The sequence below is a fragment of the Haliaeetus albicilla genome, chromosome 18 (genome assembly GCF_947461875.1).
Source record: "Haliaeetus albicilla chromosome 18, bHalAlb1.1, whole genome shotgun sequence".
In the NCBI taxonomy this organism is placed as follows: Eukaryota; Metazoa; Chordata; class Aves; order Accipitriformes; family Accipitridae; genus Haliaeetus; species Haliaeetus albicilla.
In genome coordinates this window covers 28589695-28599764 of record NC_091500.1, presented here as the reverse complement: position 1 = coordinate 28599764, position 10070 = coordinate 28589695, and the positions used below count along the sequence as shown (strand labels likewise).

The 10070-nt window shown below is 66.5% G+C and overlaps 2 protein-coding genes across 3 annotated transcripts; both read left to right on the top strand.

Moving 5' to 3' along the window:
- The first annotated feature begins 282 nt into the window (after window positions 1-282).
- On the top strand, window positions 283-3698 carry PIP4K2C (phosphatidylinositol-5-phosphate 4-kinase type 2 gamma). Of its 2 annotated transcripts, none has more exons than XM_069806123.1 (10): window positions 283-454; window positions 724-821; window positions 914-1010; window positions 1138-1278; window positions 1367-1513; window positions 1615-1653; window positions 1951-2064; window positions 2213-2468; window positions 2563-2666; window positions 2980-3698. In XM_069806123.1, the coding sequence occupies exons 1-10, from the start codon at window positions 308-310 to the stop codon at window positions 3058-3060; spliced, it is 1224 nt and encodes a 407-aa protein (XP_069662224.1). In that variant the 5' UTR covers window positions 283-307; the 3' UTR covers window positions 3061-3698. The 2 variants fall into 2 exon arrangements, with proteins under 2 accessions (XP_069662224.1, XP_069662225.1); XM_069806124.1 differs by having other exon boundaries at window positions 284-375.
- A 375-nt stretch (window positions 3699-4073) lies between these two features.
- Window positions 4074-8699, top strand: DTX3 (deltex E3 ubiquitin ligase 3). The gene is made up of 5 exons (XM_069806121.1): window positions 4074-4202; window positions 5033-5100; window positions 5502-6187; window positions 7482-7699; window positions 8236-8699. The coding sequence occupies exons 2-5, from the start codon at window positions 5088-5090 to the stop codon at window positions 8309-8311; spliced, it is 993 nt and encodes a 330-aa protein (XP_069662222.1). The 5' UTR covers window positions 4074-4202; window positions 5033-5087; the 3' UTR covers window positions 8312-8699.
- Window positions 8700-10070: the final 1371 nt, after the last annotated feature.

Sequence of the window (10070 nt, the reverse complement as noted above, 5' to 3'; positions counted from 1 at the left end):
CCCTACAGGGATCGCCCCCCACGTCCCCTATAGACACCACCCACCCACCCATCCCCTATAGGGATCACACACACATTCCCTATATGGATCCCCTCACACATCCCCTATAGGGATCACACGCCCCCTATAGGGATCGCCCCCCTCCCCTATAGAGACCACCCACCCACCCGTCCCCTATGGAGGAGGGAGGGGCGCATGCGCGGGGGCTACCCCCACCCCAGTCGACTTCCGGCGGGCAGCTTCCGGCTTCCGGCGCCGCTGAGGGGCGGGCGGAAGCGGGCGGTGGGGGCGGGCGGAAGCGGCGGCCATGGCGGCGGCTGCGGCAGCGACCGGGCCGGCGGCGCCGCGTACCAAGACCAAGAAGAAGCAGAAGCGGTTCGTGCCGCAGCGGGTGAAGGTGCCGCGGGCCGCCGACCCGCTGCTGGCCGTGCTGGCCTGGGGCGTCAACCACCAGGTGGGGCCGGCAACCGGGAACCGGGCACCGGCCTTCCCAGGGCAGGACCGGGACCCCCGTCTTACCCCCGGGACCCCGGCCCCCTTCCCCTTCGCCCCGCAGGGACAATGGGGGGCCGTTAACACCTCCCTCCCCGGTTGGGGGGTACCCCTAAGGGGCGGGGAGGGGGGTGTCGGTTAACGGGCCCCGGGTGTCGCTGCTCTGACCCGGTGGGTGACTCGGGGGGGGGGGGGCCCAACCCGACACCCCCCCCCCCTTCCCCGCCGCAGATTAGCGAGCTGAGCCAGGTCCCGCTGCCCGTCATGCTGCTGCCCGACGACTTCAAAGCCAGCTCCAAAATCAAGGTCAACAACCACCTCTTCAACCGGTGAGCTGGTGGGGGGACACACACGACACGGACACGAGTGGGGGGGGGGCATATCTCATGTTCCCTGACACCCCCCCCGCCAAAATCCCTAGGGAGAACCTGCCCAGCCACTTCAAGTTCAAGGAGTACTGTCCCCAGGTCTTCCGCAACCTCCGCGAGCGCTTCGGCATTGATGACCAGGACTACCAGGTGGGCTGAGACCCCGGTGTGCGTGTGGGGGGGGTATGTCCCATTTTGGGGAGCTCCCCCCACATCCCCAGCTTGACGTCTCTCACCCTCTTTGCGTTGTCTGTGTCTTCCCCCTCCAAAAAAAAAGGTGTCGCTGACACGGAGCCCCCCGCACTGGGAGGGCAGCGACCGGCGGTTCCTGCTCTCCTCCGACCGGACGCTGGTGGTGAAGGAGCTATCGAGCGAGGATGTGGCCGACGTCCACGGTCTCCTGTCCCACTACCACCAGGTACGGCGAGGTGAGGGGGGGGGGTTAAATGGGGCAAGGGGGGAGCGTCACCGTGTGTTCTGGCGTGTCACTGTCGTGTCCCCCCCAGTACGTGGTGCAGTGTCACGGCAGCACGCTGCTGCCTCGCTTCCTGGGGATGTACCGGGTGAGCGTGGACAGTGAGGAGACCTACCTCCTCGTCATGAGGAACATGTTCAGTCACCGCCTCCCCGTCCACAGAAAATACGACCTGAAGGTAATGCCCTGCCCCGGCACCCCCCTGTTGCCAGAGGGGGGACGACGGACCCCTTCATTGCCTCACATCGCCTCTGTTTCCCCCCCCCCCCCCCCCTTCAGGGCTCCCTCGTGTCCCGAGAGGCCAGCGACAAGGAGAAGGTACCAGGGTGGGGTGTGATACTGTGACCCCCCCCTCAAGTCTTGAGCCCCCCTGCTCTAGGTCTCATTAACCTCCCCTAATAACTATAGCTCATTACCTGCCCCCCGCAATGATGGCTCATTACCCTAACAAAGGCCTGGCGCAGGAGATCTGAGCCCCTTGACTGCCATGGGCACATCCCCTGCTTGGGGGAGTCCCCTTCATCCCTGGGGACCCCCTGGCTGCCCCCCCCTTCCCAGCTTGACTTTTTGGGCGTGACTGCCCCACATGTGCCCCCCCCCCCCCCCCCGCCGCAGGGCAAGGACCTGCCCACCCTGAAGGACATGGACTTCTTGAACAAGAACGAGAAGGTCTACGTGGGTGAGGAGGACCAGAAGGACTTCATGGAGAAGCTCAAGAGGGATGTGGAGGTGGGTGAGTTGGGGGGCTAAACCCCCCTTGGCAGCCATGATGGGGGGGTGGTGTACCCCCCCGGGGCCATCAGAGTGCCCCCCCCAACAGCGTGGGTCCCCCCTCACCCCAAATAACTTCTTGGTTGCCCCCCCCCACCTTCCCCAGTTCCTGGTGCAGCTGAAGATCATGGACTACAGCCTGCTGCTGGGCATCCACGAGGTGGGGCGGGCAGAGCAGGAAGAGGAGGAGGAGGTGGAGGAAGAAGAGAGCGGGGGGGGTGACGAGGGGGGGGCTACAGTGTGGGGGGGCTCCTACGGGACCTCCCCTGAGGGCATCGGCAGCTACCTCAACTCCCACCGCCCCCTCGGCCCCGGCGACTTCGACCCCTACGTCGACGTCTACGCCCTCCGTGGAGCCGAGGGTGAGCCTGGTGGGGGGTGGGGGGTTGTTTTGGGGGTGGGGGGACACCCCATGACCTGACCCCCCCCCGCGCCATGTCATTCTCCCCCCCCCAGCTGCCCCCCGACGGGAGGTGTACTTCATGGGCCTGATCGACGTCCTCACCCAGTACGATGCCCGCAAGAAGGCAGCGCACGCGGCCAAGACCGTCAAGCACGGGGTGAGGGGGGGACACCCCCAAATTGGGGGGGGGAGCTGGCAGGGAACCCCCCATTATTGTTTGGGTGGGGTGGCAGGGGCACCCTCCTCTTATTTTTTTGGGGGGGGGGGGGTTAGAGCCCTGATGGGGTGGAAGAGGGAGGGGATGGGGGGGGACACACTGCGGGGGGGCAGCCCTGTAGCAGGGAGTTGGGGGGTGATTTGGCGGGGGGGTGGGTTGGTGGCACCCATCATGGGTGGAGAGGGGGGGCTGGTCCTGGGGGGGAGGCTTTGAGGGGGGCCGGAGGGGTGCTGATCTCACCTTGCCCCCCCAGGCAGGAGCAGAGATCTCTACGGTGCACCCCGAGCAGTACGCCAAGCGCTTCCTCGACTTCATCACCAACATTTTCGCCTAGGGGGGCCCCCCCCGGACCAAGAGCACCCCCCCCCCCCCCACGGGGTGTGCTGTCCCCCCCCCCGGCATGCACAGCCCCACTCCGGGCCCCCCAGTCCCCCCTCAGGTGTGGGGCCCCCCCACGGCAGCTTCCCCCACCCCAGCAGGCGGGGGCTTTGCTACTTAAGTGCCTTAACTTTATTTGAGGGGAGGCGGGGGGGGTCCAGCCCTGCCCCACCCCCCCAAGCAGTTGGGACTCTTCTGCCCCCCCCCCAATGCGGGGGGCAGGAATTAAACACTACTTGCCCCAGGCTGAGGGGGTACCCCCCCTCATTCCCCTCTGAGAGGGGGCAGCACCCCCTTTTCTGCAGAGGACCTAGGGGTGGGGGTACAGCCCCTGCCCCCCCCTTCTAAGCCAGGCTGGGGGGGCCATTCCTTGCCCCCCCCCCCCCCCCCCATGTGGGGCCTGGGGGGGGCATCAGACACCCCCCCCCCTTTGCTGCAGCCCTTAAGGGTGACCCCAGTTCCCATGGGGGGGAGGACCCTGGCCTTGTGTGACACCCCCCCCCCCCGGGGGGGTGGGCTCTGGGGGGTGATATTCCCCCCCCCCCCCCATACGAGGTGGTCCCTGAGGGTTGTCCCCAGACCCTACCCCCCATTACCTACTGGGGGCCCCCCACACCGGGGGGCTTCCCCCAATCCCCCCCACCCCCCCAACTGTGTCCTGAGAAATAAATTATTGAACCGGACCTGGCTCTGCCCCGTTACCGGGACCCCTCGAACTCTCCGGCTCCTCCCCATTACCGGGAAGCCCCCCCCGGTTACCGGGACCCCCCTCCCCCGCGCAATCTCAGGCCCGTACCCCGTTCCCGACACTCCTAACCCCGCCCCATTTCCCATACCCCTCCCCGCCCTCTGGCTCCGCCCCCACCATCACGCGCAGTTCCCATAGCGACGGGCTCCCCGCTCCATTCCCCCCTCCTTCTTCCTTCTCGCGGACTTGCGCCTCGCGCCGTTGCCATGGCCCCCGCCCCGTTGCCATGGCGGCCCCGCCCCGCGCGGTCACGTGACGCGCGGCGGCTCCGGGCAGGGTCCGCCGCCGCCGCCGCCGCCGCCCCGCTCCGGCCGCCGCCGCCCCCGCCATGCTGCGGCCGCCCGGCAATGGTGGGTCCGGGGGGGGGCGGGGAGAGAAATGGGGGGAGGTTGCAAGGGACGCGGGGACCCTTTCCTGCTCCGTTACCGGTACCGCCGGGCTCGGCCTTCCCCGGGCCTGCCCGCGGCACCGGGCCCCATCCTGGCCCCCCGTAACGGGACGCAGCGGTGCCCCTTGCTCCGGGTCTGGCCGCTGCCTCCATCCCGTGTCCCCCCCCCCCCCACCACGGCCTGTCCTGCCCCCCTCGGCCTCATCCACCCCCCCCCCGAGTCCCTCCAGGGCCTCAACCGGCTCCCCCCGCCCCGGGCCTGTCCAGCACCCCCGGGCCCCATCCTGCCCCCCCCGCGATCTCCCCCCATCCTACCACCCCCCCCCCCCATTGCTAGTCCCCATCCTGCCCCCCCCACCTCTGCTGTGATCCCTGTCCCCTGCGTGGAGCCCCCCCGGGAAGCTCGGGGGGGGGGGCAGCAGCATTTGGAGCCCCCCCCCCCCAGCAGTGGGGACCCCCCCTCCATAGAGAGATGGGTAAACACCCCCCCCCGCAATCCTGGGGTGCTGAAGGGGTTTAAGGGGGGCTGGAAAGTGGGGGGGGGGGCAACGAGGAGCTTGTAACCCCCCCCCCCCTCCACTGCTCCAGGTGGGCACTGGGCCTGTTTGTTATTGTAGGGTCTCCTGGGGACATGGGGGGGGGGGCGCAGGGGTGGGTTACGCTGCTGTTGTTATTGTAGCGTGTCCTGGTGGGGGTTAGGATCCTTGTTAGGGGGGCCCCAAATTGTGCCTGGGGGGGGGGGCTGGCAGCCCCCGTGTGACAACGTCGCCCCCCCCCCCCATGTCCCCCCAGCCTGTGGCTCGTGGCTCCGCTGATCCGCTGGCGTCTCCGGCTCGTGCTGTCCCCCATGGGCTCCCCAGGTGGGTGACACCCCCCCCAGCATGTGGGGACCCCCCCCAGGGTGTGGGAACTCCCACAGGGTGTGGGGGGACCCCCCCATTCAGGCAGCGCAGGCAGCCCCCCACTCCTGGCTTCTCCCCCGGGATGGGGAGTGCCTGCTGGGGGGGGGGCAGTGGGGTGAGGGGGTACCCCAAACCTCACTCCCACCCCCCAGGGGTCACAGGGCTGTGACACCCCCGTGGGTGTCACACAGACTTTGGGGGGGGAGTGTTAATCCTCAAGGTGCCACCTTGGGTGGGCAAATATCCCCCCCACCAGGTCCCACCAGGGATGGGGAAGACCCTGGCCCCATCGGGACCACCCTTGGGTGCCCTCCATCAGGCTCTGACACCTGGGCCCCCCCCCCCCCGTCTTCCCGCAGTGTCGTTCGTCCTCTCCAGGATGGCGGCTTGTGGGGGGGCCGCTAAGAACAAGGTGACGGTCTCCAAGCGGGTTTGGGACTTCTTGACCAAGGAGAGCCCGGCCAAGCTGGCCCGTCTGAAGGAAGAGACCAAGGTCAGCATCATGGTGGACGGCGAGACCTCCGACATCTACGTCCTGCAACTCTGCGTCCCCCCCCCTGGCCCCCCCGGGGGCCTCTGCCCGGCCCGTAAAGCCCTGAAAGCATTACTGAAGGAAACGGAGAAAGAATTGAAGAAGAAAACTCAACGCCATGGCGAGTTGGTGGGCTGCGTCACTGTCCTGGAACCCGGCGGGACCGGTTTGGGGGGCCGGGGGCCGGTGGGAAGCCGTGGTGGGGGGTCGGCGGTAGCCGGTTGTTCGAGGGAAGAGGAACCCGACCGGCAGTGTCCCATCTGCCTGGGGGAGATCCAGAAAATGAAGACGTTGGAGAAATGCCGGCATTCCTTCTGCGAGGACTGCATCACCCGGGCGTTGCAGGTGAAGACGGCCTGCCCCATGTGCGGGCGCTTCTACGGGCAACTGGTGGGCAACCAGCCCCCCAATGGGCGCATGCTGGTCACCCGGGACGCCGGCCTCCTCCTCCCCGGCTACGAGAAGTTTGGCACCATCATCATCCAGTACGTCTTCCCGCCCGGCGTCCAAGGGGTAAGATGGCACCGGTACCTCCCACCCAAAACTCCCTCACCAGGCTAGCCTGGGTGGGCCAGAAGGGTCTGGGTGCTGCTGGCATTTGGGTGTCCCCAGCCGTCAGGGTGCTTCTCAGCCAAATTGGCACCCCTGGGTGTCCCTGACCCACCTCTGTCCCCCTGGCACCCTTGGACACCCCCAAAACCCTGCTGGGTGTCCCTGACCCAGCTCTGTGCCCCTAGCACCCTTGGGTACCTCCAAAACCCTGCTGGGCGTCACTGGCACCCCTGGGTGCCCCCAAACCCTGCTGAGTGCCCCTGACCCACCTCTGTGCCCCTGACCCCTTTGAGCACCCTCAAACTGGGTGCCCCAACCCAGTTCTGTGCCCCTGGCACCCCTGGGTACCCGCCAAAACCCTGCTGGGTGCCCTGTCCCAGCTCTGCACCCCTGGCCCCTTTTGGGCACCCCCAAACCTGCTAGGTGCCCCAATCCAGCCCAGTGCCCCTAGCACCCCTGAACCCTTCTGGGTGCCCCCCACCCTAGTTCTGTGCCCCTGGTCCACTTGGGGACCCATGAACCCTGCGGAGTGCTCAGGGTGCCCTGCTGGCACCCCTGGGTACCCCCAAACCCTGCTGGGTACCCCCAACCTAGTTTTATTGGGTGCCCGTGGCCCCCTTGGGTGCCCCTGACCCAGCTCTGTGCCCCTGGTGCCCTTGGGTACCCCTAAACCCTTCTGGGTGTCACTGGCACCCCTGGGTGCTCCCAAAACCCTGCTGGGTACCCCTGACCCAGCTCTGTGCCTCTGGTACCCTTGGGTACCCCAAAACCCTGCTGGGTGCCCCCAGCCTAGTTCTGTTGGGTGCCCCTGACCCAACTCTGTAGCCCTGGCACCCCAAGAACCTTGCTGGGTGCCCCTGACCCAGCTCTGTACCCCTGGCACCCTTGGGTGTCCCCAAAACCCTGCTGAGTGTCACTGGCACCCTTGGGTGCCCCCCAAAACCTGCTGGGTGTCCCAACCTAGTGTTGTTGGGTGCCCCTGGCCCCCTTGCGTGCCCCTGACCCAGCTCTGTACCCCCGGCACCCTTGGGTACCCCCCAAACCCTTCTGGGTACCCCCAACCTAGTTCTGTTGGGTGCCTCTGACCCAGCTCTGTACCCCTGGCACCTTTGGGTATCCCCAAAACCCTGCTGGGTGTCACTGGCACCCCTGGGTGTCCCCAAAACCCTGCTGGGTGCCCCTGACCCAGCTTTGTACCCCTGGCACCCTTGGGTACTCCCAAAACCCTACTGGGTGACCTGTTCCCCCCCCACAGGTGGAGCACCCCAACCCGGGGGTACGGTACCCCGGCACCACGCGGGTGGCGTACCTGCCCGACTGCCCCGAGGGGAACAAGGTGCTGGGTTTGTTCCGCAAGGCCTTCGACCAGCGCCTCACCTTCACCGTCGGCACCTCCATGACCACCGGCCGTGCCAACGTCATCACCTGGAACGACATCCACCACAAGACCAACTGCACCGGCGGGCCCCAGCTGTACGTGGAGCGGGGACACACACACCCCAAAAAGTCTATGGGGGTGTGGGGTGAGGGCGGCTCTTCTGGCACCCCTGGGGTGAAGGGGGTGTCCCCAGGGACAGGCTGTGGGGGGGTGGGTGGGGGGCATCAACCCTGGTGTGGCTGTGGGGTGGGGGGGACATGTCCACTGGCGTGGCTGTGGGGTGGGGGACACACCCCAGGGACAGGCTGGGAGGGGGGGCATCACCCCTGGTGTGGCTGGGGGGGGGGGATGACACCCCAGGGACAGGTTATGGGGTGGGGGGCATCACCCCTGGCATGGCTGTGGGGTGGGGGGCCACCCAGGGACAGGCTGGGGAGAGGACATCACCCTGGGGACAGCCTATGGGGTGGGGGCGTCACCCTTGGTGTGGCTGTGGGGTGGGGGGGACACCCCAGGGACAGGTTAGGGGGGGGAGGGCATCACACCTGGCACGGCTGGGGGGAAAGCTGCCAAGGGGGAGCCCCCAGCCGTGGGGGGACACACCACACTGACTTGACACCCTCCCCCCAAGGTTCGGGTACCCCGACCCCACGTACCTCGCCCGGGTGCAGGAGGAGCTGCGGGCCAAGGGCATCACCGAGGACTGAGCCCGGGGGGGGGCAGCGGGACGACCCCCCCCGGCCCTTCCCCAGGCAGGCAGCTGCTGCCCGTGCCAAGGGCACAAGGAACATGCCAGGGCCCACCAAGGAAGGGGGGGGCATGGTGCCACGCAGCCCCCCCCTCACCCTGGCATGGATGGACGGTGTCAGTCTGTACATACCCCCCGCAGCCCCCCCAGGACAGATGGACAGGCTGGGGGGGGTCCTGTGCCCTCTGCCCCCCCCTGCCCCAGCCCCAGAGCAGGATTGGTGCCCCTTGGGGGGGCGGGGGCCGCGGGTTAATTTATTTTTTATTTTTATTCCCCCCCCGCCCCGGCCCCGTGCCCCCCCTCCCAGCTCTGTAACTTCAATCCAATAAAAATATGCAACGCTATGAGGGGTGTCTGGGGGGGGCCTCGGGGTGTCCCCCCACCCCTGGGGACAGCCAGGGGGGCACTGGGAGCCTTGGGGGGCCCTGGGACAGTGGTGGGAGTGGGCTGGGCTGTATCGGTGTGGGGCACTGGGATGGGACAGGATAGTGGCACAGCGTGATGTGGCACTTGGACAGGACCTGAGATGGGGACAGTGGGGTGGGACACGGGGATGGGGACACCACATTGGGATGTCAGGATGGGACACTGGGATGGGAAATGGGTTTGGGACATTGGTCTGGGATACTGGGATGGGGCACCAGGATGAGACCTGAAATGGGAACATTGGGATGGAACAACATAGTGGCACAGCATGCTGTGGCACTCGGATGGGCCCTGGGATGGGGACATCAGGATGGAGCACTGGGCTGGGACATGAGGATGGGGACATTGGAGTGGGACACCAGGATAGGGACATTGGGATGGGGCATCAGGATGGGGACATTGAGATGGGATAGCAGGATGGAGACATCAGGCTGGGACACTGGGATGGGGACACTAGGATGGAAAACAGGTTTGGGACATTGGGCTGGGACACTGGAATGGGACACCAGGATAAGGACATCGGGCTGGGACACCAGGATGGGATGGATCCTAAGATGGGGACATCAAGATGGCACACTGGGATGGGGACATTGGGCTGTTACACTGGGATGGGACAACACAGTGGCACAGCATGATGTGGCACTTGGATGGGACCTGAGATGGGAAGAGTGGGAGGGGACAATGGGATGGGGACACCATGTTGGGATGTCAGGCTGGGACGCTTGGATGGGACACCAAGATGGGGACATTAGGATGGGAAATGGGTTTAGGACATCTGGGACACTGGAGTGGGGCTTGAGATGGGGACATTGGGATGGGACATTGGGATGAGACACCAGGGTTGGCACACTAGGATGGAAAACAGGTTTGGGACATCAGGCTGGGACACTGGAATGTGACACCAGGATGAGGACATCAGGCTGGGACACCAGGATGGGACCAGGATGGGATGGAACCTAAGATGGGGACATCAAGATGGCACACCAGGATGGGGACATTGGGCTGTTACACTGGGATGGGACAGCAGGATGGGACACGGGGCTGTGTCCCCAGGAGCCCGGCTGTTGCTGTGAGGGGCAAGGTATGGGGTGGGGGGGCTGTGGTGGGAGTGGGGACGATGGTGGGGACATCACCTTGGGGGGGTCACCTCTGGGTTACCCCAGGAGGAGGTGCCGGGTGGCCCCGGGATGTCACTGTTGGAACCTTCTGGGGGGGTCCCAGGACCACACTGGGGGTGTTTTTGTAGGGTTCCTCAGGGGAGGGGTTGTTATTGTAGGGTCACCCCAGGGTGC

Coding starts and splice junctions, on each gene's coding strand:
- PIP4K2C (XM_069806123.1), top strand. CDS start 308: ATGGCGGCGGCTGCGGCAGCGACCGGGCCGGCGGCGCCGCGTACCAAG. Junction 455..723: donor CCTGGGGCGTCAACCACCAG/GTGGGGCCGGCA, acceptor TCCCCGCCGCAG/ATTAGCGAGCTGAGCCAGGT. Junction 2,469..2,562: donor CGCCCTCCGTGGAGCCGAGG/GTGAGCCTGGTG, acceptor TCCCCCCCCCAG/CTGCCCCCCGACGGGAGGTG.
- DTX3 (XM_069806121.1), top strand. Junction 6,188..7,481: donor TCCCGCCCGGCGTCCAAGGG/GTAAGATGGCAC, acceptor CCCCCCCCACAG/GTGGAGCACCCCAACCCGGG. Junction 7,700..8,235: donor TGCACCGGCGGGCCCCAGCT/GTACGTGGAGCG, acceptor CCTCCCCCCAAG/GTTCGGGTACCCCGACCCCA.